We start from the raw sequence: 27,312 nt of genomic DNA on the forward strand, positions 1-27,312 counted from the left end.
CCGAAGTGTAAAGGATAATTATGGCAATGATGTCCCTTGCTGATTGCAGTCTGTTGGTCAGAAAGTCAAGGATCCAATTGCAAAGGGACGTGTGTAGTCCCAACTCCAGGAGTTTGAAGATGAGTTTGCTTGGAGTTATAGTATTGGGAGTTGGCTGAATAGGCAGAAAAGGGCGGTTCTCGGCTGTGGCAGAGGAGGAAGGACAAAAATTGGGGGACCAACTGACCCCATTGAAAGCTGCATCTCCTTGCCACTGCTCCACCCCCAGAAGATGTACCAGGGTTAAGGGAACAAATCGTCAATGAGTGGTGGTCCCTGGCTGATGAGCATGCCCTGTTGGAGATGCGGCAGGGAGCAATGGCAAGCAGGAAACATCTTCCTGTAGACCTCATTGAAGGCAGAGCTGTAATCACTGAACAATAGTCTGACCCCGGTGTCATTACAGTCCAGATGCTCCAGAGTTAAGTGTAGGACCATGGCCCAGTTTCGGATTATATACCAAGTTTGCCATTTTATTTGTATCAAACCTGCAAGATAGTTTTAACATTTGAAACTCTATATCTTGTTACAAACTAAACTGCAAATGTTTTATAAGTTGTATCCTTGGTTTTAAATCCCTCTAAAATTTGCCCCTATCTAGTTTTGTAATTTTATACAGCTTAACAGCATCTGAGGCATTTTTTTAAACCTCATCTACTTTTGACGTCTTGCTCTTCTTCAAATTGTTCCATCATTAGTAGTGGAGTCTTCAGTTGCCGAGGCCCGAGGTGCCGGATTTCTCTCCCTAAACCTCTATACCTCTTTCTTTTGTTAAGATGTCCCCTCAAACCTAGCACTCTGACTGAAGTTTTGTCATTATATTTTTTGCGTTGCTCAATAATGTTCTGCAATTGCTTTAGGCTACTTGTCGTACACATTTGCTGTGACAATGACAATAATTACAGAAAATTAATTTGTAAATGGAGGCCTATTAGACTAGCTCACAGATTAAAAATTCTATCTAGAGGGTAGGTGAAGAGATTTTGTTTCCACACAGAGATTTTGAAAAGGTGGTGTAAGTTGATTATCCAAATAATGTTGAAAGGGACCATACCTGAGGTAAGGAACTTACAGAATTGTGTACAAAGTAAAGGGGAACTAAAGACAACGATACTTGTGAGGGGACAACGAGGACAGGGTGGCATTCTGTGTGTGTAAGCTTTAATGGTGTCACCGCTACCGTAAAATTTTAAGCTAATGACTTGTTTCAGCAGCATTTCTTCAGGGATCATTAACACTGATGTTGTTTCATGACAGGTAGATTTGATTAATGAGAGCATTTCTATTCTGTCGCTGTACTGGGAATGGTAGTTCATCCCATGATGTGATAAAATTACAGGACTGTGGAGATCCTTTCTACAAATGGAGCACAACACACTTTTAAGAAGAACCAGTAATACAAAAACAAAATAGAAAAAAATAATTTAAAATTAATTTGTGTTTAAGCTAAAGTACTTCAGTTGTTGTCACGTTTGAATGGTTGTTCTGTAAAGCAAGATGTTTTCAGGCTTTGAAGAGTACAGTTAGTTGAAGTTACAGACTTTTAAAGAAATGAGTATTTGAAGTAGTGCAGAATACCAGCCACAAAACAGGATGCTGGGGAACTGAACTTCATCTTAGCCAACCCCAATAACCAAAATCTCATTCATGGCTTCCAGCTCTGAATTAACAAGAGGTAAGGCCATGGCCTCAAGATGGATTTGCCACTGATACAGTGGATTGTGGTTCTCCTATCTCTGAATCAGAAAGGGTAATTTGTAGCCACATTGTAGAAATGATACCACATAAAGGCTGATGGGCTATGAAATCCCAAGGGTCCATGCGTAAAATAAAAGATCAGGTCTCACTTGCGTCCAACTTGCCATCACCCCATAATCACCAGCACTTTAGTAAAAGTATGTCTTCAGCCAGCCAAGGAGAAAATGCTCTAAAATTCGAAGTCACAAGGACAACAATGGAAAACATCCTCTGCCTTAATAGTTCACCAAAAATACCATGTAGGTCTGGACTTCGGACCAGCATGCAAATGAATTGGCTGGAATCTGGGGTTGCCACTCCCTGCACCATTGTCCCCCAACATCAGGAATTTGGCTTACAGACAGAATATTTTATTGCATGGTTTATTGCAGGTAGTCAGGCTATGAAAATATCTTGCAGTGCTAAAACTGCACTTAAGTAAAGTTATGAATATGCAAATGAAGTCAAAGTATGACCTTCTAGAAACCTCTCCATGTTTTAATTTTATGTTCGTCACAAAGGGCCCATTGCTTTCATCTGATAAATTTAGTAAATTTTAAGGACAAAATATGGCGTTTGTCATCAGCTAAGTTTGCTATCTATGATAGATTTGGACTGTAATTGTAACAATTTGTATCATGTTAGCCAAAATTTTGGGAAGTATTCTAGTAATTGTTGCTAAAAAGTTCAAACTTTATAGATTCCAGTCATTTATTCTCTTTGCTATATTTGTAAAATTGATATAATATGTATAAAGTTTTGATAAATATAGTAATAGAGATTAGTAAAGAAGAAACATCCAACTAAATACAGATAGATGAGACAATGGGGATATGACAGATATGTTTAAATGTTAGTCTATATTTGTTTCCATGGTGGAGAAAGATGACAAAATAATAATGATATTTGAGAACCTGAAGGATATAAAAGCAAAGAATTTGGTGAGAGTTAATCAAATGTGTTTTTTTATAAAACAAAATTTAACAAAATTGTTAAAATAACGTTATCTCCAGGATGTGACAGTTCAAGATGACAATATGCAAATCTTGTGACTGAACAAAAATAGGGTTTAAGTGGGGCTGGGATGTAGACCAGATTATGATCCAACAAAATGGTGGGCAAGTTTCAAAGGAATACTCTTGCTCCTACACTTTATTATATAATAGGAAAACAAAATCAGTTATATGTACTCTTTAATTGAAAACTGCTATGTTTTGTACTTCCAAAACATAAAACTAATTGAAAGAAAACCAAGGGAGCCAAGAGATGCAAAACTTAGTTCATAAAGTGAAATATGCACGTGTCACATGGTGGAGGGATGATGTATGCCATTTACATACTTTTACAGATAGCCTGTGTTACGTACCCCGTAACTGGGTCACTTACCAGCAAAGATAGAGAGGTCCGTTGAAGTCTGATGGTACTATTTTTAACTGTGTTTATTGATAAAAATACACAAAAATAATATCAATGCAAACATACAGATAATATACGTTGTCAATACTAAATCTAAAAGCGGGGGTATAATAATAATCAATAAGAAATAGCTCTATCGTTGTCTAGGGGATAATGTATTGTCCGATGGAAATATAAAAGTCACTTTAGTTCATTCAAGCTGCAGCTTTTGGTTGGAGAGAGAGACGGATTAAAACTTACCCATTCCTTTTATGATGTCGATCCTTCGAGAGTCGTTGGGGCTGATTTCACCTTTAGCTAAGCCGCCTTCCGTGTTAGGGTCTCAATCCCGGGGCAACGGGAAAGGACACACGTGGGCCCTCCACTGGCTATCGCTATTAAACGCCGTCACGGAACTTCTAGCGTTTCTCCTAGTGCGTGTGTAGGGCTGTTCCCCAGACCCTCTTTTATCCTGACTCACAGGGTCTCAGATGTCAATCAGGGTGGAATGATGCCATCCCTCAACCAGCTCACGTTGCCTGAGGGCTTCCATGAAGTACAGTATTCAATACACAATTCCGTCTCCAAGAGACAATGACCTGTTCCGTGGCTTTGTATCGCTGGGGCCAGGACATTCCAAACATCTCTCTCTCATTTCCTGGGTCTCCTGACGTGACTTAATAGCGATCTTGCGATTCTCAAAAAGGGGGGGGGGCACAGGCATAACACCTGCAATGCATTATGTATACAAAGAATGTTTAATCAAACAATATATTTACAATATTACTCATTAAAAAATAATATGGTTAATGCTCTTCCAATGTGATGACTTAGTCAAAGTTTACTATTTAAGTTCTGTAAAAATGAAAGGAAGGTATGGTGGAGAGGGATGGCTGTTTTCTGAAGTGGCATCCTGCAACTTGCAGTCCTCCGTTAGCACATCTCCAATTCCCTGTTTAGAACAGTCAGATACTTTCAGAGCTATAAACAGTCATCCCATCTCCTAATTATCATCAGTATCAGAAATTAAATAACCCTGACTAATAAAACAAGTGATTGCCTTCATGCTTTCTCATCCTAGGAGAATAATAAGGAGGGTTAATATAAGTATTAAAGTGAAATGGATCAAATATGTTTACCCATGAAACAATGTAAAGTTAGACTTGTCATATAGAAATGCTAGAATCCCAGACTAAAGTTCAAGAGTTCAAAGAATGCCATTCACTCCAGATTAGTACATTTTCTAAAACAAACAATGGTTTGTGATTGATAAATTAAATATTTGGTTGAGGTAACAAACCTTGAATGAATCGGGGCTAGTTTATTAATGATTATAAGAAAGTAATTAGTTGCTTAGCACAAACCGGGTTAAGTAAATTTTCTAGCAATTAGTTCACTACTGCATGAGAGGGTTTGTAGATTTGGGTTTCTTAATGGACTTCCCATAGTTCAACTACTTTCAATACAAGAACAGTATGCTGTTCTGTCGCAGTGAGGTGGACAAGTTTTTTTTCCACTTGCTACTGTCTCTGACTTTTTAAGAGGACAAATACACAGATCGCCTGTCCTGCTGTTATGGCCAGACTGAAACTGAACATGGGTTCCTCCTAGTTTGGGGTTAATTCCATTAGTCTTGCAATCCCTTTCCGTAAATTCTTCATAATTTAAATTCCTCTATTGATTTCTTGGCAAACTTCTTTGTTCTGAGAAGAACTCAGTTACTCCAGTCTGTCCACACATAGATGACGTTGCTCATCCTAGGAATCAGTTTACTAAATCATTTCTGTACCTTTTACAAAACCTTCACACCTTTCCTAATGTGCGACACCCAGAACTGAACGCAATACTCCAAATCATTGTTTTATAAAGATTTAACATTTTTCTTATTCTTCAGAATCAGATATATTATCACTGACGTATGATGAAAGTACAGTACAAGGACAAAAAATCTATAAATTACACAAATAAATATAGTATAAAAAGGATAGAATAATGAGGTAGAGTTCATGGACCGCTCGTAAACCTGATGGTGGAGGGGAAGGAGCTGTTCCTGATCGTTGACCATGGGCTTTCAAGCTCCTTTACTTCCTTCCCAATGGAAGTAACAAGAAGAGGGCATGTGCTGAATGTCAATGGTCCTTAACAATGGAAGCCAGATTCTTGAGGCACTTGAAGATGTCCTTGACGGTTGGGAGTGTTGTGCCTGGCCGAATCTACAGCCACTGCAGCCTCTTGCAATGCTGCACATCGACTCAATGCCTGGCTGTAAACTCCATGCTTCTCCTACTAACACAAAAAGCACTGGTGTACAGTATGGTCCATAACTCCCTGGAAGTGGCAATGCAAGAAAGTAGAACAGCAAAGAGGCATTTGGTATGTTTGCGTTAATCGTTCAGGGTATTAAGTATAAACGTGCTACAGTTATATAGAACTTGGGTTCGGCTCATTACAGGAAAGATGTGGAAGCTTTGGAGAGGGTACAAAAGAGGTTTACCAGGATATGCTTAGATGAGAGAGTATGCACTATAAGGAGAGGTAGGACAAACATTGGCTGTTCTCTTTCAAGTGTTGGAGGCCATAAAGAGACCTCATAGAAGTTTATAAAATTATATAAAGATGCATCAATGAGAAACATAGCCAGAATCTTTTTCCCATGGTGAAAATGTCAAGTATTAGAGGGTGTTACTGTAAAGTGAGGAATGGCGGTGGGGGGGGGGGAGTGGGTATTTAAAGATGTGTTGAACAAGTTTCACTTTTGTTCACACATGATGCATTAGCTGCATGGAATGGGCTTCCAGAGGTGATGGAAGCAGATTTGATCCTTGTGTTTAAGAGGCTTTTAGATAGACACCTGAATATGAAGTGAATTCCCTGCAGGCAGAAAAACAGATGCTGAATGTTGTTGTATGGTTATTTCGTTCACTCCTGAAATGTGAGCATTATTGGTAAAGTCAGCATTTAATGTGCACTCCTAATTAAAAACTAATGGAAGCAGGAATAGATCATGTGGTCCCTTGAGTCTTCCATATCATTCATTATGATCATCGAGATCAAGCCGGCGCACAACATCAGCTACTTCTTAATTTACCTTCTCTAAATGAAGCAGTCGGAATGGTGAAGAAAATCCCAATGTGCTAGTAAAACAAATGAGAATTTACAATAATACCAGTGGAGTGCTTCCCTAACCTTTCCAAGTCAGGGTGTTGGATTTACAGACAACGTATTTGAACTCAACTACTGACCTGTCCTTCTGGACGGCAGGAGTTGCAAGTTTGGCAGATGCCGTCCAAGAGGCTCTGAGCTCCAGCTGTTAAGTGCTGAGGGTGGAGGAGCTTGCTACCAATCAAGCAGAATGTTGGATGACTGAATTTGTTCTTGGACCCGTTTGCAAAAGAAGACTCTTTATTGCAGGATGTTGAAAGTTCCATTTACAGAACTTTGCAAAGCCGGAAGTTAAACAGATAAGAGAATGATTACAGTTGTAAATATCCACTGCTAGAATATTAATTCAAGTACATTGTGAGTCAGTACACAAAACAAAAGTATTAATTACATTAAATGATAACTTACAGCTGCAAATGCAGGAGTAAACATACCAGAGCTGAGGGAGGAGGTCCAGGTGGATTCCCCAATTATCCATTCCCCAAGTAATATTTAATACACAAGACAACTCATTGTGTAAGCAATTTGTGCTCAATTTTATTTGAATTTCAACATTAATTTTAAAACTTTCAAATTAAATAGTACTGAAAGTCTTTATCTACATAATTTCCAAAATAAATTTTAGAGAAACAACCTAACTTTAAAGATAAATCACATTTTAATATCAGAGCAGTTTTTAGAAATAGTATTTACATGATAGGAAAAATATACTCAAAAATATTTCCACATAATCTCCAAAAGTGACTAAGAGAACACATTTAATTTTCTTAAATGAAATGCTCCATTTAATAGGCTGGTCAGGACTTGCCACAAATAAACATAACTGATCAAGGCTAAATCTTGTATCTATTTACATGTGGCCCCCTTACATACATATGCAGACAGTTCTATTAAGTAACAGCCTAATCTTCATCAATCCCAAAGTCAGGCAAATAAACGATAATATTTCAAGCAGAATGGATTAGGATCTTCCAGTATTGTCATAGAATAATTATTTTAAAAATAAATTGATTTCTTAAAACATTTTACCACTGTATCCTTTTTGACAACCAGTAAGCACACTATTTTAATTGATTTATTGAGAGTTTGGGCCTCATTATGGGTACCAACCACATCATATAAGTAATTCTTTACCTCAAGTACAGAATTTTATAGCTATGCAAATGAATCAGTGAGAAAGATGATAAGAAAATAACCTATTTGGAAAGTTGAGATGGCATAAATACCATTAAGATCAAAGCTCAGTTAATTCATCATGAAATGAAGAACTCAATTAAATTATCTCTGAATGGAGCCACTTCCATTAACTAACAGGTTCTGGGGAATAGGAAAGCTTTTATTTTTAATGTACTGAATTTCATGCCACTCAGTCTGAGGGGTATTGATGCCGTGTCAGAGTACGTAAACGTACACCATTCTTTCTTTACACTAGCTAAACCGTTTTAAATTATTTTATTCTGTGTGTCAGCTATACAGTGCATATTTATCTACCAGGCCTTAGCAATGTTTATTTCTGCTGTTTGCCATCTCTAATCATCACATTGCCTCAGATTTAGGTGTAAAATGAATTTTATCTTTCTTATACCACTAACCCAGAAGAGCTAACCTGTACTAATGTGATGGCCTATTAATTCTGTTTTGGAGTGCATTATCTTCTGTTTATCGAAGAGCCACATATTATTCACTTTCAAAAACATTTACTCAAATGCTAGAACAACTCTAATTAATGTATCAGTCAACCTTGGGTATTGAAACTCAAGTCAAGCTTGAAATAGCCAGGACTACTGTAGTCTTCGACAAAGCTAAAAATAGTATAGCAGCCAGTCAGTATATTAATAAAACCATGTTGATATTTGTGGCTGTTTAGTTTTCCTGGGATCTGGAGCAGCAATTTGCAAAATAATCCTTCTTGTTCTGTTGTCTTACATTCTCATTACCTGTGACACAGGCTGCCTACATGAATAGCAATGACTCTTCTGAATGAGACCATTGGTGCATTCATTTAGAATAATTTGGGGCTCAAATCATGTCCAATGAATGATTTATCTACACCAAGGAACTCACAAATGAGAGAGAAAAGGGCCCTTCCAGCAGATTGAATCCAATCCTACCATCAGTCAGCTCTTTAAATAAAAGCTGTAATCTACTCCTGATATTATAATGTAAACACTTCTCTAGCATTTGAAACTATTAAAGCAAACAATATTCAAACTCCTTTTATTCAGGGGAGCATTCTGCTCTTAATTACATAACTGATCAGAATTTGCATTATGGGTTGTCTTGCCTCACTGCATTATTGTTTAAAACTTCATTAATTGCATTCACATTAACCCACTGTAACTGCAATTTTAACAATCCTTAACCTACCTAATGTATTAAATAGAACAGGAAGTGACATGCATTCATCGTGGGAGACACTGCTTACTTTCTACGCAAGGATGTGAGAAGTACCAAATGCTCGGATAGGTCACGGTCTGATTCCGTAGCTGCCGTCGATACAACTCATCAACTGATCAGAGCACAGAGATTTCTATGTTATCCACCCACAGAGCAATTTTAAAAGTAAAGCCAGCTTGCTGTAACCCGAACTACAAAGAGATACTTCTACAAGGCTGCTGGTAGGATAATAGTCCACTAACATATTAAAACATTTCTGCTGTCTCATTTCTTAGCTGAAATTTATGAAATCTTTCTTCTGACTTGGATATATTTGATTCTCACTACTTATGACACACACTTCTTCACTTTTAATTCACCCTCACCAACAAGGATCATCAGGCATGATAAATAAATGCAGACCAATCTTATAAACTTATACATATAAACAAAGTATGACAATTTAGGATCACAGCTAACTTACAAAGCATCATGTCTGCTGATTCAGGACGAGCTATCCGACCTGTACTATACAAAGAAATGCACGCTGCCCTCATGACATCAGAACACCACAGTGTCTTTTAGAACACAGGGTAAAACTGACTTGAGGCAGCAGCATTTCCCCAAGGTCCACATAATTAAGGTAGAAATCCACTGTTCATATATTCATACATCTCAAAGTCACCCCCCCACAGACAAAAAGATAGCTTGAAGTGTCATTATTGCAATAGATTACTATCAGAAAGAAACAAAATACACCTGAACATGCTGAAGCATTATCATTCAGACTCTACCTGTCAAAGCTTCAGCTGTTAATATTGTTGTCATAAAAAGTTCTTTCTCACTGAGCGAAATGTAAAATAAAATTACAAACACAAGCAGGTCAGTTCAAGTTTTGATTACAAACTTCATATACACATGTATTTAGGCATAATGAAATGTTCTATAAAGCTATTGTCATATATTTGTCTATATTTGTACTGCTATTTGTTAGTGAAATAAATTACCACTTTAAAAATGATAATAATATAATTTTATCTGTGAAAGCAGTATCAAGAGAAATCTCATTATCTGATGGTAGTGAAAGGAGTGAAATTTTAGCTGAATCTGATTGCATATTTTGTAATAACTCAAGCAAATTCCAATGATTGCTTCATCTATGATATTTAAATTAAATTTGGTTTTGGAGCCTATGAAATATAACTGGAGCTTCACCTCTAAATCTGTACACAAGCTTATGCTCCTTAAAACTCCGGGAACAGAGTAAAGTTAGGTGATCCATTTTCTTTTTACGAAGGACCAGATGCTTATAAACATATTTTAGTTATTAAGATACGCACGGGAGCAAAAGGTGATGGTTTAATGACAAGAAATATGCCACTTTAAATTTTTTTCACATGTTACAGCATACAGAGAATTTGTAAAACTACAGATCCTCATTTATGTTAATTGGACATGAGTATTTTTAAAGTAGGAATGGAGGCATTCCAGATTATCAGCATCTTCAGTACAGATAATCACTCCTAACTGCATTATGACTGTAGAATAACAAATGGCCCCTACATTTTTTCCACACTACTTTACCTGCTGCCAATTTACAGCAGTTTTTAAAACAATTGCAGATATTATTAAATGCAACAAATTTCTAAAGCCTAACTTTAATTATTTTTGCTGTGGAGAATGAGTTATTCATTCATTTATTACTGGACCTCAGTGAATACAATGAACACCACGTTGATATATTTAATAAAGATAAGTTGACCCAATCTGATTATGGGACTCTTTGGACTTGGTGATTTTATGAGAGAGAAAAGACAGGGTTTGATATTGCAGTAATAAAGCAACTCCCCTCTCTGGGGAAACTTTATTCAAATAACACATGCATCGCCCAGCGTCTATACCTTAACTGAAAGATGTTATTTCACTGTCTAACAGTGCATCTGCACAAGATTTGTAGCGTTATTAGCAGTTCACAGCAACGTTGCAGTAGAAACCAAGCCTCACCTCAGAATCACAGAGGACACTAGTCAGGGGTAAGCAGAATTCTGGTTCATTTTGGAGTCTGTTCACATCTTGACTCAATATTGGTGTGAAGCCAAAGTTTTCCCAAAATGAAAAACTGGACCTAAAATATTTCAGTGCTTAAGCAGTGCTCAACAACTGGATCAGAATCAGAATTATTTTGAATGGTGCTAAAAATATTTGTAATTCAATGACCTTATTTAATATCATAATTTTGTGACATCATACAGCAGATTATTTAACTTGAATATTAAAAGAACTGTTAGTTCATGTAAATATTGAGTCTAATTGTTGAGATGTCTTTTCACGCAATGGTTGAAGCTAATTTATTGCAGATTTTTTTTTGCTTTCATTTCTGATTGCCAGGAATTACAGGATTTTCTTCTCTATTTCTGTTCCCCTCAATCATCCTTCACAAGCTTGCATTCCCTTTTAATCCTGGAGTAAGGACCAATGCTGTCATCAAAAACGAAGTCCCACAGCACATGGACCCAGGATGTATGCTGGGGCAGGTTCTCATAGTACTCAGGAGCAATCTCTTTCACCTACAAGAGCAACAAAAGAGAAGTTAGAAGAAATGAAATATTTAAGCTGGAAATTTAATTTCAATTGAAGTCAGTATGTACACTCAGTATCCAGTTTATTAGTTACACCTGTAAGCCTGCTTGTTAATGCAAATATCCAACCAGCCAATCATGTGGCAGCAATCCAGAGCACAAAAGCATGCAGGCATGGTCAAGAGGTTCAGTTGTTCAGAACAAACATCAGAATGGGGGAGAAATGTAAGTGTGAAGAAAGCATGACAACACCTCTACTTCCTTAGGAGTCTGCAGAGACTCAGCATGAGATCAAAAACTTTGACAAACTTCTATGGATGTGTGGTGGAATGTGTACTGGATGGTTGCATTATGGCCTGGTATGGGAACACCATTGCCTTTGAATGGAAAATCCTAAAAAAGGTAGTGGATTCGACCCAGTACATCAAGGGTAAAGCCTTCCCAACCACTGAGCACATCTACATGAAATGTTGTCATAGAAAAGCAGCATCCATTATCAAAGATCCTACCATCCAGGCCATGCTCTTTTCTCACTTCTGCCATCAGGTAGAAAGCACAAGTGACTCAGGACTCACGGCACCAGGTTCAAGAACAGTTACTACCCCTCAACCATCAGGCTCCTGAACAAACAAGGATATCTACAATCATTCTATTTCTGGTGTCCCACAACCGATGGTCTCACTTTAAGGACTCTTTATCTTGTTATTTTATGCTCTCATTATTTATTGCTATTTATTTAAATTTGTTTTTGCACAGTTTGTTACAGCTACTGTTCTGTAGCTTTGCTGAGTATGCCTGCAGGAAAAAGAATCTAAGTCATATGTGATGACATGTACGTACTCTGATAATAAAATTTATTTTGAACTTTGAAATGTGATCAAAGTGACATTGACATTGGAATGATTGTTGGTGCCAGATGGGGTGGTTTGAGTAGCTCAGAAATGGCTGATCTCCTGGGATTTTCATGCCAAACAGTCTCTAGGGCTTACAGAGAATGGTGCAAAAAAAAACAAAAAAAAACCCACAACATGCAGTGAGTGGCAGTGCTGTGGGGTAAAACACCTCAGTACTGAGAGAGGTCAGAGGAGAATAGCCAGACTCTTTCTTACTGACAGGAAGGTGACAGTCACTTTAATAAATACATATTACAACAGTGTTTTAGAAACATAAAAAACCTACAGCACAATACAGGCCCTTCAGCCCACAATGCTGTACCGAACATGTACTTACTTTAGAAATTACCTAGTTACCCATAGTCCTCTATATTTCTATGCCCCATGTACCTATCCAAGAGTCTCTTAAAAGACCCTATTATATCTGCCTCCACCACCGTCACCCGCTGCCCATTCCACGCACTCATCAATCTCTGCATTAAAAAATTACCCCTGATATCTCCTCTGTACCTTCTTCCAAGCACCTTAAAACTGTGCCCTCTCATGTTAGCCATTTCAGCCCTGGGAAAAAGCCTCTGACTATCCACACAATCAATGCCTCTCATCATCTAATACACTTCTATCAGGTCACCTCTCATACTTCATTGCTCCAAGTAGAAAAGGCCAAGTTCACTCAACCTATTCTCACAAGGAATGCTCCCCAATCCAGGCAACATCCTTGTAAATCTCCTCTGCACCCTTTCTATGGCTTTGACATCCTTCGTGTAGTGGTGAGGTGACCAGAACTGAGCACAGTATTCCAAGTGAGGTCTGACCAGGGTCCTATACAGCTGTAACATTACCTCTCAGCTCCTGAACTCAATCCCAAAGTTGATGAAGGCCAATGCACCTTGTGCCTTCTTAACCACAGAGTCAACCTGCACAGCAGCTTTGAATGTCCTATGGATCCCTCTGATCCTCCACACTGCCAACAGTCTACTATTAATGCTATATTCTGCCATCATATTTGACCTACCAAAATGAACCACCTCACACTTATCTGGGTTAATCTCCATCTGCCACTTCTCAGCCCAGTTTTGCATCCTATCAATGTCCCTCTGTAACCTCTAACAGCCCTCTATACTATCCACAATACCCCCAACCTTTGTGTCATCAGCAAATTTACTAAGCTATCCCTCCACATCCTCTTCCAGGTCATTTATAAAAGTCATGAAGAGAAGGGGTCCCAAAACAGATCCCTGAGGCACACCACTGTCACCGACCTCCATGCAGAATATGACCCGTCTACAACCACTCTTTGCCTTCGGTGGGCAAGCCAATTCTGAATCCACAAAGCAAGGTCCCCTTGGACCCATGCCTCCTTACTTTCTCAATAAGCCTTGCATGGGGTACCTTATCAAATGCCTTGCTGAAATCCGTATACACAACATCTACTGCTCTTCCTTCATCAATGTGTTTAGTCACATCCTCAAAAAAATCAGTCAGGCTCATAAGGCACGACCTGCCTTTGACAAAGCTATGCTGACTATTCCTAATCATATTATACCTCTCCAAATGTTCATAAATCCTGCCTCTCAGGATCTTCTCCAGAAACTTAACAACCACTGAAGTAAGACTCACTGATCGATAATTTCTTGGGCTATCTCTACTCCATTTCTTGAATAAGGGAACAACATCTGCAACCCTCCACTCCTCCAGAACATCTTCTGTCCCCATTGATGATGCAAAGATCATTGCCAGAGGCTCAGAAATCTCCTCCTTTGCTTCCCACAGTAACCTGGGGTATATCTCATCTGGACCCAGTGACTTATCCAACTTGATGTTTTCCAAAAACTCCAGCACATCCTCTTTCTTAATACCTATATGCTCAAGCGTTTCAGTCCACTGTAAGTCATCCCTACAATCACCAAGGTTCATTTCCGTAGTGAATACTGAAGCAAAGTATTCATTAAGTACCTCTGCTATCTCCTCTGGTTCCATACACACTTTTCCACTGTCACACTTGATTGGTCCCAGTCTGTCATGTTTTACCCTCTTGCTCTTCACATACTTGTAGAATGCCTTGGGGTTTTCCTTAATCCTGTCTGCCAAGGCCTTCTCATGGCCCCTTCTGGCTCTCCTAATTTCATTCTTGAGCTCCTTCCAGCTAACCTTTTAAATTTTCAAGATCTCTATCATCACCTAGTTTTTTGAACCTTTTGTAAGCTTTTCTTTTCCTCTTGACTAGATTTTCAACAGCCTTTGTACACCATGGTTCCTGTACCCTACATTCCTTGTCTCATTGGAACATACCTATGCAGAACACCACTCAAGTATCCCCTAAACATGTGCCACATTTCTGCCATACATTTCCCTGAGAACACCTTTTCCCAAATTATGCTTCCAACTTCCTGCCTGATAGCTTCATATTTCCCTTTACTCCAATTAAATGCTTTCCGAACTTGCCTGTTCCTATCCCTCTCCAATGCTATGGTAAAGGAGATAGAATTGAGATCATTATCTCTAAAATGCTCTCCCACTGAGAGACCTGACACCTGACCGGGTTCATTTCCCAATACCAGATCAAGTACAGCCTCTCCTCTTGTAGGCTTATCTACATATTGTGTCAGGAAACCTTCCTGAACACACCTAACAAACCCCACCCCAGCTAAACCCCTCGCTCTAGGGAAATGCCAATCAATATTGGGGAAATTAAAATCTCCCATCACAACAACCCTGTTACTTTTACACCATTCCAGAATCTGTCTCCCTATCTGTTCCTCGATGTTTTGCAGAAGAGCATCTCTGAACACACAACACATCGAACCTTGAAATGGATGGGTTACAGCAGCAGAAGACCATAGTCGTCCCACTACTATACTTAAAAAAGTGGCCACTGTGTGTACAGTATATTGCTGGTGTTGTATTAGTGACAGTTTAAACAGATAAATAATCTTTTCTGTATTGGTACATGATGCAGCTCAGAGATATTGTAGCAAATGATAAAACCTTCATTGAACGTAGGATTTATTACACTGCAATCAATGAGCATGAATTGTTAATCAGTCCTTTCAGTGCTGAATACCCTCTACAAATGTTCAGGAAAGGCACTTGACCTTCAATATCATTACACAAACACAAACTAGAAAAACATATACAAAAATGGAGAAATTAGAACCTCTTTCTACAAATAACACATTCATTGCAAAATCAACAACCAGTTTACAAGCAGTAAAACAGAAGATTTATAAATATAGTAAATGAATATTCCAATACTTTATTTACCATGCTGAGCCTAAAACCATTTTCTGTTACTCTGTAAATTATTCTACAATCATTCATTTTGGGTAATAAAGTTGCAGTTTCATTTGATAGGATGGGTTACTAACATGCATGATGATGAAAGCAAAAAGCAGGGCACTCTGCACGACAGCAAGGATACAGTAACATTCCTCTTCTATTCAACATCAAACAAAAGCAAACAGTCTACTAAAGCCAAGACATCATTTATGTATTAGAATTCAACTGAGAAGAAATTCGGGTGGAGGTCGTGTTCCTTCCCATATGCTGTTTATTCAGGTGACCCACGACAATGTGGCTAGATACAGCTCAAATGCCATCTGTACATTTGCTGATGACACAACCATTGTCATCAGAATTTCAGATGGTGACCTGAGGGCATTAAAGAGCAAGATATATCAGCTAGTTGAGTGGTGTCACAGCAAAAACCTTGCGCTCATTATCAGGAAGGCTGAGGTATTGATTGTGGACCAGGAAAAGGAAGTCGAGGGAACACACACCAGTCCTCATACAGGCATCAGAAGTGGAAAGAGTGATTAATTTCAAGATCCTGGGTGTAAATATTTCTGAGGATCTACCGTGGGCCCTACGGCTACAAAGAACGCATTACAGTAGAGTTTGAGGAGATTTGGTATGACACCAAGCACACTTGCAAATATCTACAGATGTCCCGTGGAGATCATTCCGACTGTTTACATCAAGGTTTGGTTGGGGGCGGGGGGTTGCTACTGCACAAGATTGAAAAAGCTGCAGAGAGTTGTAAGCTTAGTCAACTCCATCATGGGCACTAGCCTCCATAGTAGCCAGGACATCTTCGAGGAGTGAGGCCTCAAAAAGGCGGCATTCCATCATTAAGGACCCCATCACCCAGGACATGCCCTCTTCTCATTGCTACCATCAGGCAGAAGGTACAGAAGCCTGAGGGCACACACTCAGCGATTCAGGGACAGTTTCTTCCCCTCTGCCATCTGATTCCTAAATGAACATTGAACCCATGAACACTAGCTCACTACATTTTTTTATTTTTATTTTTGCTCTACTTAGTCAACAATTATATATATATTGTTAATTCACAATTTTTTTCTCTATTCTGATGTACTGCTGCTGCAAAGATGACAAATTTCATGACGTGCTAGTGATACTAAACCTGATTCTGACTAAGTTAGTTTGGGATTGTGTCTGAAACCCACTACCAAGTTTGCCTTCTCACAGCTACCATCAGGCAGGAAGACACCAGGCCCAACAACAGTTACCTTCATCAACCATTTGGTTCTTGAAGAAATGAGCACAATCATGATTACCACAGTAGGGCTACACTATGACCACTTGGCACTAAAATGGATTTTGCTCTCTATTCTAATTGTGTTCTTTCTTCTTGTAAAATGCTGCTTATCTGACATTGTGTGATGCTGCTGCAGTAGTTTTTCACTGCACCTGTTTATGCAAGCACTCCTTCATGTAAATGTTTCTGGGATTGAAAGGCTTGTCACATGAGGAGCATTTGATGACCTTGAGCCTGTACTCACTGGAATTCAGAAAAATAAGGGAGGACCTCATTGAAACCCATCGAATGGTGAAAGGCTTGTGGATGGGAGGAGGTGTTTCCTGTGGTGGGGGAATCTAAGATTAGAGGACACAGCCTCAGAGTAGAGGGGCGTCCTTTTAGAATGGAGATGAGGAGGAATTTCTTTAGCTAGAGAGTGGTGAATCTGCGGGATTCATTGCCACAGGCAGATGAGGAGGCCAAGTCTTTAAGTATATTGAAGGCAGAGATTGATAAGATTCTTGATTAGTCAGGCCATGAACAGATACAGGGAGAATGCAGAAAAATGGGGCTGAGAGGAAAATGGATCACCCATGATAGAGGACCAGACTCAATGGGCCAAATGGCCTAATTCTTCTCCTGCATATTATGGTCCTATGGTTCTTGTATGACAACTAGCTCGACTTTGCTTTGAGGCAGGCATCAGGTGCAATCTTCAGGCATGATATATCATGAGGCACGGGCAGTCTAGATCCATAGCAATTCAACAACACAAACTTTCAGACACATTATCCTGGATTCCCTGTTTGCAAGTGAAGAGGTGACACCTACACACAAAGATTCAGTGGATTGGTTGTGGGGGTTCCCCTTTTCTAACACAACTGGCTATCAGTTAACCTCTGTTTGGATGATTGCTTGCTCTTTCCAGAAAAGTGAGCTTATCAGCCTTACACAACCACCAACTATACGAAGAATTCTAGATATTAGAACATCAGGAAGCAAGATTTTCTTTATTTTTTTCAATTATCCTCTAGAAGTCAAAATAAAATTAAAGCAATGCACATATAACTGAGGTAATTACCAAAAACTTCAAAGAAAAATTATTTTAAAAGCTATGGAGTTTTTCAATTATAATTCATGGATGACAATATTTTCTTTAAAAATAAAACTGCATTTGGAACAAACCCAATCTGCTTTCAGTTGGCATAGGTAAACAGAACAAAATAACTATCATTGAAAAACTCAGTCAATGTTGAGCTAAAAGGCGGGTAAAACGGGTTTCCAAAGCTCTGAGCAGATCCAGTACACAGCCACCCTGGTTATTCCCTTCCCTCTTGTTTTCTTTAATTTTATAAATACATACCAATGGCTTCTAACAAAAAACTTACCAAATGAATTTGAATAGAAACCTGTGACAAAACCTATTGTGCATTGTTTTTCCACAGGCACTTACTCAGTTTATGCATTCATTCAAATAAATTACAAGAAGGTTTTTACCTTTTACAGTATTTACCCCAATGTAAAAGGATGACCATATACAGTATATGGCAAATGTAGGGAGGGAAAGAGGAGGTATGTTATGCAGACATTCTTGTGTTGGGGGTAATGGATCACTGTCAGCTCTGGAGAAAATTCAAACTGACCCACAGGACAGGATATGAATAGTTGATCATACGATAGCACCTTTACAGTTGAGCAGCAGTTTACAGATGTTAAAAACATGCCCCAGCTCCATTAGAAAGGAACCAGACTCCTATTGCGTGCAGAGGATGTGAAACCAAGAAGAAAGGGATTGGCTTTATGTAGGCTGCAAAATGATTGTTAGTCAGACTTTGGCAATACCTCACTGAAAGCAGGCCAGGTAAATAATACAACTGAGAGCTGTATTGTACATGTTTATGCTTTGCTAACTTTTCCAAGTACTCCACCCAACAAAAAGAAATTCTACCTTAATTGTTTGAAACCATATAACTACTGATTTACTCCAACAGCTAATCACAATAGCTGAATGAAGCAAACCAACTTATGTTTCTCAATATAAATTTCACAAGAATTGACAGTGCAATACAAGACGAGCATTGCTGAACGGATTTAGAATAGATAGGCGTGGACATGTTGGGACTGAGGTGAAGCAGGAACAGAAAGACTTGTGGCAAGGTAGGGAGAGAAAGCTATTTGGATGGCATGTGGGATCCTGAACTTCATAAGCAGATACACAGTATACAAAAGCAAGTAGGCTACGTGGATCCTTTATAATTGATTGACTCAGCTCCAAAAAAGAACAAAGCACTCAATTCTCATCACCGTAAGTCAGTTAGAAGATGAAGGCTTTAGTGCATCAGGGATCAAGTAAATGGTCTTGGCATTAGGTAATTGTGGAATGCAGAGAGAATAAAGAAACTGGTATTGTTCTTTTTCTAGAGAAGGTGACATGAGACTTGAAACCAGTGTTCAAAGCAATGAAAGGTCTTGATCGAGACAAAGAGAAGCTGTTCACATTGCTGGAAGGGTTTTAAAGAAGAGAACATACATCTATTGTTATTGTAATAAAATATGATTGACACAAGGTAAAGGAAACATGCAGCACGGAAATATGACTTAAAATGCATTGTTGAAATTCAAACAGTATTTTAAAAAAGGTAACTAGAGGATGGTGAAATGACAGAGCTACAGGCTAAGACCTAGGAAACGGGACTTGCTGCCCTTACAGAGACAGGCATAAACTCCAGAGAAGTCCCAAGAGACTTCAGACGCTGGAATCTAGAGCAACAACCAATCTGCAAGGGGAAATCATTGAACCGAGCAACATCTGTGGGAGGAAAGGAATCGAAGTTTTAGATTGCGAATGGAAAGGGAAGGAGAAACGAACAGCGAGACGAAACTGGGGTGACTGATGGGCTGAGAAGGGGCAGGAGCTGTCAGGCAGGTTATGGCATTTAGGGAAGGTACGGGTGTAGTTTTGAGACAGGTGGAGGCTGACAAAGAAGAAATAAATGACAGTCAGGTAGAGCAAAGTCGGGTTAGGGTGAGTGTGGTGTGAGGTTGAAGACAGCTGCTGGAGGATGATGAGGAGGAACACATCAGTGCTGGAGTCCAATTCCAAGTCCAAAAGTTCTCCTTTCCTGCTGTAAGAAGTTCCATGATCCTTCTGCATATACATATCTAAAATCCTTGAATGTACATCATTACCAAAAATATTAGAATGTCATTTTAAAAACTTTCATATACAGTATACCAGAATACAAAACTAACACAATACACAGTAGGATGTCCAAATGACCCATGTCTGGTTCTGAAATCTCTATCAATCGAACCTGTTACCCTCAGTATCTCAATACAATGACTGTTTTATGTAATTCCCTCACTGGTTTGTTCTGTCTGAATTTTGGGGCTTTCAGAAAAGCTCTTCTGCGAATCTGTTAGGAACTACTTAAAAGAAACAGATCTAAAATTCATGCGTGTGTTTGAAAGGAAAAACAAAATTAATTGAAACATAGAAAACCTACAGTACAATACAGGCCCTTCGGCCCACAAAGCTGTGCCAAATACATCCGTACTTTGGAAATTAACTAGGATTACCCATAGCCCTCTATTTTCCTAAGCTCTGTGTACCTATCCAGCAGTCTCTTAAAAGACCCTATTGTATCCACCCTCACCACAGTCGCTGCCAGCTCATCTGATCCTCCACATTGCCAAGAGTCTTACCATTAATACTATATTCTGCCATCATATTTGACCTACCAAAATGAAGCACTTCACACTTATCTGGGTTGAACTCCATCTGCCACTCCTCAGCCCAGCTTTGCATCCTATCAATGTCCCGCTGTAACCTCTGACAGCTCTCCACACAATCCACAACACCTCCAACCTTTGTGTCATCAGCAAATTTACTAATCCATCCCTCCACTTCTCCATCCAGGTCATTTATAAAAATCACAAAGAGTAGGGGTCCCAGAACAGATCCCTGAGGCACATCACTGGTGACTGACCTCAATGCAGAATATGACCCATCTACAACCTATCTTGCCTTCTGTGAGCAAGTCAGTTTTGGATCCACATAGCAATTTCCCCTTGGATCCCATGCCTCCTTACTTTCTCAATAAACCTTGCTATCACCTCCATTTCCATACACACTTTTCCACTGTCACACTTGATTTGTCCTCTTGCTCTTCACATATTTGTAGAATGCTTTGGGGTTTTCCTTAATCCTGTCTGCCAAGGCCTTCTCATGGCCCCTTCTGGCTCTCCTAATTTCTTTCCTGAGCTCCTTCCTGCTAGCCTTATAATCTTCTAGCTCTCTGTCATTACCTAGCTTTTTGAAACTTTCATTAGCTGTTCTTTTTTTCTTGACTAGATATATTACAGCCTTTGTACACCACAGTTCCTGTACCCCACCATCCTTTCCCTGTTTCATTGGATTGTACCTATGCAGAACTCCATGCAAATATCCCCTGAACATTTGCCACATTTCTTCTGTACATTTCAATGAAAACATCTATTTCCAATTTATGCTTCCAACTTCCTGCCTGATAGCCTTGTATTTCTCCTTATTCCAATTAAATGTTTCCCTAATTTGTCTGTTCCTATCCCTCTACAATGCTATGGTAAAGGAGGTAGAATTGTGATCACTATCTCCAAAATGCTCTCCCACTGAGAGATCTGACACCTAACCAGGCTCATTTCCCAATACCAAATCAAGTACAGCCTCTCTTCTTGTAGGCTTATCTACATATTGTGTAAGAAACCTTCCTGAACACACCTAACAAACTCCACCCCATCTAAACCCCTTGCTCTAGGGAGATGCCAATTAGTATTTGGGAAATTAAAATCCCCCCAATAACCCTGTTGTTATTACACCTTTCCAGAATCTGTCTCCCTATCCACTCCTAGATATCCCTGTTACTATTAGGTGGTCTATAAAAAAACACCCAGTAGAGTTATTGACCCCTTCCTGTTCCTAACTTCCACCCACAGAGACTCAGTAGACAATCTCTCCATGACTTCCTCCTTTTCTGCAGCCATGACACTATCTCTGATCAACAGTGCCACACCCCCACCTCTTTTGCCTCCCTCCCTGTCCTTTCTGAAACATCTAAACCCTGGCACTCAAAGTAACCATTCCTGCCCCTGAGCCATCCAATTCTCTGTAATGGCCACAACATATTAGCTCCAAGTATTGATCCACACTTTAAGCTCATCCAGTTTGTTCATAATACTCTTTGAATTAAAATAGACACATCTCAAACCATTGGTCTGAGCACATCCCTTCTCTATCACCTGCCTATCCTCCCTCTCACACTGTCTCCAAGTTTCCTCTATTTGTGAGCCAACTGCCTCTTCATCCATCTCTTCAGTTTGGTTCCCACTCAGCAACACTAGTTTAAACTCTCCCCAGAAGCCTTAGCAAACCTCCCCGCCAGGATATTGGTCCCCCTGGGATTCAAGTGCAACCCATCCTTTTTGTACAGGTCACTCCTGCCTCAAAAGAAGTCCCAATGATCCAGAAATCTGAATCCCTGCCCCCTGCTCCAATCCCTCAGCCACACTTTTATCCTCTAATTCACTCTATTCCTATACTCACTGTCATGTGGTACAGGCAATAATCCTGAGGTTACTACCTTTGAAGTCCTGTTTCTCAACTTCCTTCCTAACTCCTGTAGTCTATTTTCAGGACCTTTTCCCTTTTCCTACCTATGTCATTGGTACCAATAAGTACCACGACCTCTGGCTGTTTCCCTTTCCTCTTCAGGATATCTTGGACGCGATCAGAAACATCTCGGATCCTGGCACCTGGGAGGCAAACTACTGTCCGTGCTTCTTTCCTGCATCCATAGAATCACCTGTCTGACCCACTAACTATAGTGTCCCCTATCACTGCTACCATCCTCTTCCTTTCCCTACCCTTCTGAGCCACATGGCCGGACTCTGTGCTAGAGGCGTGACTACTGTTGCTTCCCCCAGGTAGGCCGTGTCTCCTCCCCCCAACAGCCTCTGACTCCTGCCCTTCCCTCTCCTGACTGTTACCCACTTATCTGTCTCCCCAGGCTACCTGTGACTACCTGCCTATAGCTCCTCTCTATCACTTCCTCACTTTCCCTGACCAGATGAAGGTCATCAAGCTGCATCTCCAGTTCCCAAACATGGTCCTGAAGGAGCTGCATTTGGCACACCTAGCACAGATGTGGTCATCTGGGAGTCTCCAGGACCTCCCACATCTGACACCGAGCACAGAAAACCAGCCTTACACACATACTTCCTGTTTGTATTCTATATAGTCAACCTACCTTGCCTCAACCTGTTAACGCCTGAGCTCCATTGAGCCAAAGCCTTCCCACTCTGTCTCCCTCTACTCTGAGCCCACTCCTCTGACGCCCGCTCTATAAGGCTGTCTCCTTTTAAACTCTTCTCGCTGTCCTCTCTGGCTAACATCCATGCGCTTTCGCAGTCGTGCCCCAATCAAACCACTGAAGAAATAACCGTCTCCCTTTAAATTCTTCTCACTTTTAAACTCTTCTCACTGTTCTCACTGGCTGATGTCTATTAATACTAATCATGGTTCTGGCTGCACATCAATGCTTAGAGTTGTATTCAAAACAAACTGAAATCATGAATAAACAGATGAAGATATAGTATGTTGAGATACTTACAACTCAACTGTAATTCAAGTGGCAAAACTAGTAGACAGTGGGCTGGTTTTAAACACTTCATCTATGAAAAGCTCCCAAAATGGTCCAAAAAAACACTACAATTTGATTTGGCTTACAAGATAAATAAAATGATAGCTTCACTTGATTCATCCACCAAGAATCTTCTCTCCAAAAAATTAATAAACGTTCACACATCTATTCTGTGGAATTGGACAGTACAGAACAAAGACTCACTGGTCCAAACACAAATCGAGAAAGAAGAACTTAACATTGTGATGTTTAGCCCCTCCCAAAACATCTCTGCACAACTAGCATGAACCAGTTCATCTCTGAGGAACAAGTATCATGGAATAAAATATAATTCATTGGCATAAGGAACTGTTTATAGTAAATAACTTGGACAAAACATCAATGTGAATTTATAAACACTACTATTATAATGACAGCAGAACACTGCAAGGCCCTCATCGGTGTGTTATCAAACAAAGCCTGACAATGAGCAAAAAGAAAATGTAAAGGCAAATGATAAGAACCTTGATCAAAGTGATTACTGAGGGAAGGAAGATCAAAAAATATTAAGGAACGAACTCCAGAGGTGAAGTCATAGCTTCCAAAGATGGGGTGATTATATTTTGGGATGATCAAGAAGCTAGAGATAGAACAAACAATGATGTCTCGGAGGAGCCCGTACAAGATGAGCTTCTAGGGAAGGAGTTCTGAAAATAAATACAATTTTAAAATGGAGCCATTGGTTAATGGGGCAAGAGCCAGGTACTGCATGTAGAGAAACACTTAAGATAGCATCAAATGTGAAGAAGGTAATGAGTGAGGATGCCAACAATGTGCTGGTATAGGCAGACTTATGTATCACCAAAACATGAATGAGAACTCCAGTAGCAAACGAATTGAGGAAATATCACAATAGTGGAAAAGGCAGCCTTCAATGTTACAGTGCTGGAAATGATCCAACTCTTGTTTCGGTTGGCTATGACACCAAGATTGCCATCTACATTGCTCATTTTCAGATATTTGCCAAGATAGAGTGCAAGGACTGAAGGAAATGGTTTTGAACATTCCAATAATGAATTAAGAAAAAACATCATTTCTCCCTCCAGTAATAAATGTCAGACAATGGAGGGGACATGGGAAATTAATCACAGTTTCAGACAACGCCAAGTCACATCATCAGCATGAGAATAGGAAATTGCTTAACTCACTTTATGGCCATAAACCCTTCTCTTTGACACCCTCTTCACACTCTGTCCCCAAACTCCACTACATAGATTTCCACAGAGAGAGCCGTCTGCATTCATTGTACTCTCCTCCTGGGTCACAACTTCTCTTGCTTTTTCGTATGGTGAAACCATAGCTATCAATTTCTTGTTTTCCACGACCACCTTTTTAGAGTTATTGGCTCTAGTCTGGCTCCATACATCAGGTCCGGGCTTCTTGGCACTTCTCAGGCTCACCTAAGAAGGCCAGAACACTGTGTTGCTCAACAGGCTTTGGCGCCCTTCACTGCCAAAGCCCAAGATTCACTGAAGCACATAGTTGTGGTGACCCAGTTTCATTGATACTCCCTATCATTGTACATAGATCTGGCCCACAAGCAACTGGACCATTCCATTCTTTTTTAATTCTGAAAGTTCAAAGTAACTTTATTATCAAAGTATATACATGTCACCATATACAAACCTGAGATTCATTTTCTTGGTTTTCCAATAATCATAATAGAATCATTGGAAGACCATACCCAACAGGGTAAACAACCAGTGTGCAAAAGACAACAAATTGTGCAAGTATAAAAGAAAACTGACTAAATAAATAAATAATAAATATCTGGAATATAAGATGAAGTGTCCTTGAAAGCCAGTCCACTGAACATTTCAGTGATGGGGTGACTAAAGTTATCCCCTCTGGTTCAAGAGCCTGAATGATGACGAGTAGTAACTGTTCCTGAACCTGGTGACGTGGGTCCTGAGGCTCCTGGACCTCTTTCTTGATGGCAGCAGCTAGAAGATAGCATGAATAGGTTGTCCCAACACTTAGAGATCCCTTCTTTTGTAAGAGCCCAGGACCATTATGCTATAGCCTGATACAGCATAATCAAAGGGCTTTTGATATATTTCCTGGCATACATCATGAACCACATAGCTCTTAAAATGCATAACTGACCAAAAAAATGGTCAGTTGATAAGTGTGACTATAACATGCTGAAATCCTCTGCAGCTTTACAGTAAATTCCATTCAAAATACAAGTTTCCATCTCTTTACTCTTAGAATCAAAAGCATGAATTGTTCCCAATGAGACATCTCTACCTGCTTGGGTCAAGTCAAACAAGGAGTTAAAGCACTGTATCATCTTGAATGGCCATTCTGAAAACAGATGGCTCCATAACATCTAGAAAGTAGCTTCCTGCTCCTTATGCCTACAGGACTTGCTTTGACAGTCATTCCAACACAGGTTTGCTGCTGCATCCCCTTGCAACATGAAATTGACCAGTTTCCATGAAAACCATGCTTTCATTATCATTTCTGTGGACTTGTTCCCTCTGCACCGCAGTACTATGGAACATAGAACAGTACTGCACAGCACAGGCCCTTGGGCCCATGACGTTGTGCCAGCCTTTTAACCTACTCCAAGATCAATCTAACCATTCCCTCCCACACAGGCCCTCCATTTATCACTCATCTAAAATTCTCTTAACTCTCCTTAATGTATCCATGTTTGCCAGCACCCGTGGCAGTGCGTTCCAGGCTCTTCTTACGCCCCCGTGTACAAAACCTACCTCTGACATTCCTCTTATACTTTCCTCCTTAAAATCATCAGTCATTTCCTCCCTGTGAAAAAGACACCGACTGCCCACTGTCTGGTTCCTTTTACGATCTTATACACCTTTATCAATTCACCTCTCATCCTCCTTCACTCCAAAGATAAAAGCCCTGCCTCACTCAACCTCTGCACATAATAGATGTTCTCTAATCCAAGCAGCACACTGGTAAATCTCCTCTGTAAAGCTTCCACATGCTTTCTATAAAGAAGCAACCAGAACTGAACACAATACTCCAAATGTGATCTAACCAGAGTTGTATAGAACTGTAACATTATCTTGCAGCTCTTGAACTCAATCCCCCAACTAATAAGGACCATACGGCATCTTAACGTTACCAACTTGAGCTACATATTTGAGTAATATATAGACATGGATCCCAAGATCCCGCTGTTCCTCCACGTTGCTAAGAATTCTGCTAGCAATCTTGTTCGAGTTTCCAAAGTGAATCATTTCACACTTTTCCAGATTGAACTCCATCTTCTACTTCTCAGCCCAACTCGGCATCCTATCAATGTCTTGTTGTAACATGTCCACAAGATGACCAACTTTTGCATTATCTTACCAACATGCCTTTCCAAGTCATCATAATCATAAGCAGCAGGGGCCCCAGACAATTGAACACCACTGGTCACGGCCCTTCATGCAGAATGCCCCGACCAAAACTTTTTTACCTTCTCCCACCTCCCCCCCCCCCCCCCCCCAATACACCTCCATGCTGGGGTTTTTTAATCCCAATATTTCAAATGTAACATCCAGCATGTTAAACTGTTTTGCTTCAATTTTCTCAACTTGCCAACAATTTCAGTATTGGATCTACATACCGTATTTCTGAAAAATGCACCTTTTATCCAGTATCTTAGCTAGGCAACTTACTTGTAAGCTCTTTCTACTGGCCCTCAATTATATAGGAAGGGAATTAAAATGTTTCTCAATGTTTCTGCAATGTCCTTGTAAGGGACGCAGTTAAATTCAGCATGCAAATATATGAACATGATTTGTATGAACATACAAATTAGGGGCAGGAGGAAACTGTTCAACCAGTTTGGCCTGCATTATCATTTAATAATGGCTGATATGAACCTTAACCCTGTATTCTGGCACGCAATG

The 27,312-nt window shown here is 39.8% G+C and overlaps 1 protein-coding gene across 1 annotated transcript in view; it reads right to left on the bottom strand.

The window, feature by feature from the left end:
* Positions 1–6,835: 6,835 nt before the first annotated feature.
* Positions 6,836–27,312, bottom strand: part of degs2 (delta(4)-desaturase, sphingolipid 2) — a 64,954-nt gene continuing 44,477 nt past the window's right edge. Inside the window, exon 3 of the mRNA XM_059959092.1 lies at positions 6,836–11,276. Coding sequence (XP_059815075.1) covers positions 11,133–11,276 — 144 coding nt within the window. The 3' untranslated portion in view covers positions 6,836–11,132. The remainder of the gene's footprint in view (positions 11,277–27,312) is intronic.

Source organism: Hypanus sabinus, chromosome 2 (genome assembly GCF_030144855.1).
Source record: "Hypanus sabinus isolate sHypSab1 chromosome 2, sHypSab1.hap1, whole genome shotgun sequence".
NCBI lineage: Eukaryota > Metazoa > Chordata > Chondrichthyes > Myliobatiformes > Dasyatidae > Hypanus > Hypanus sabinus.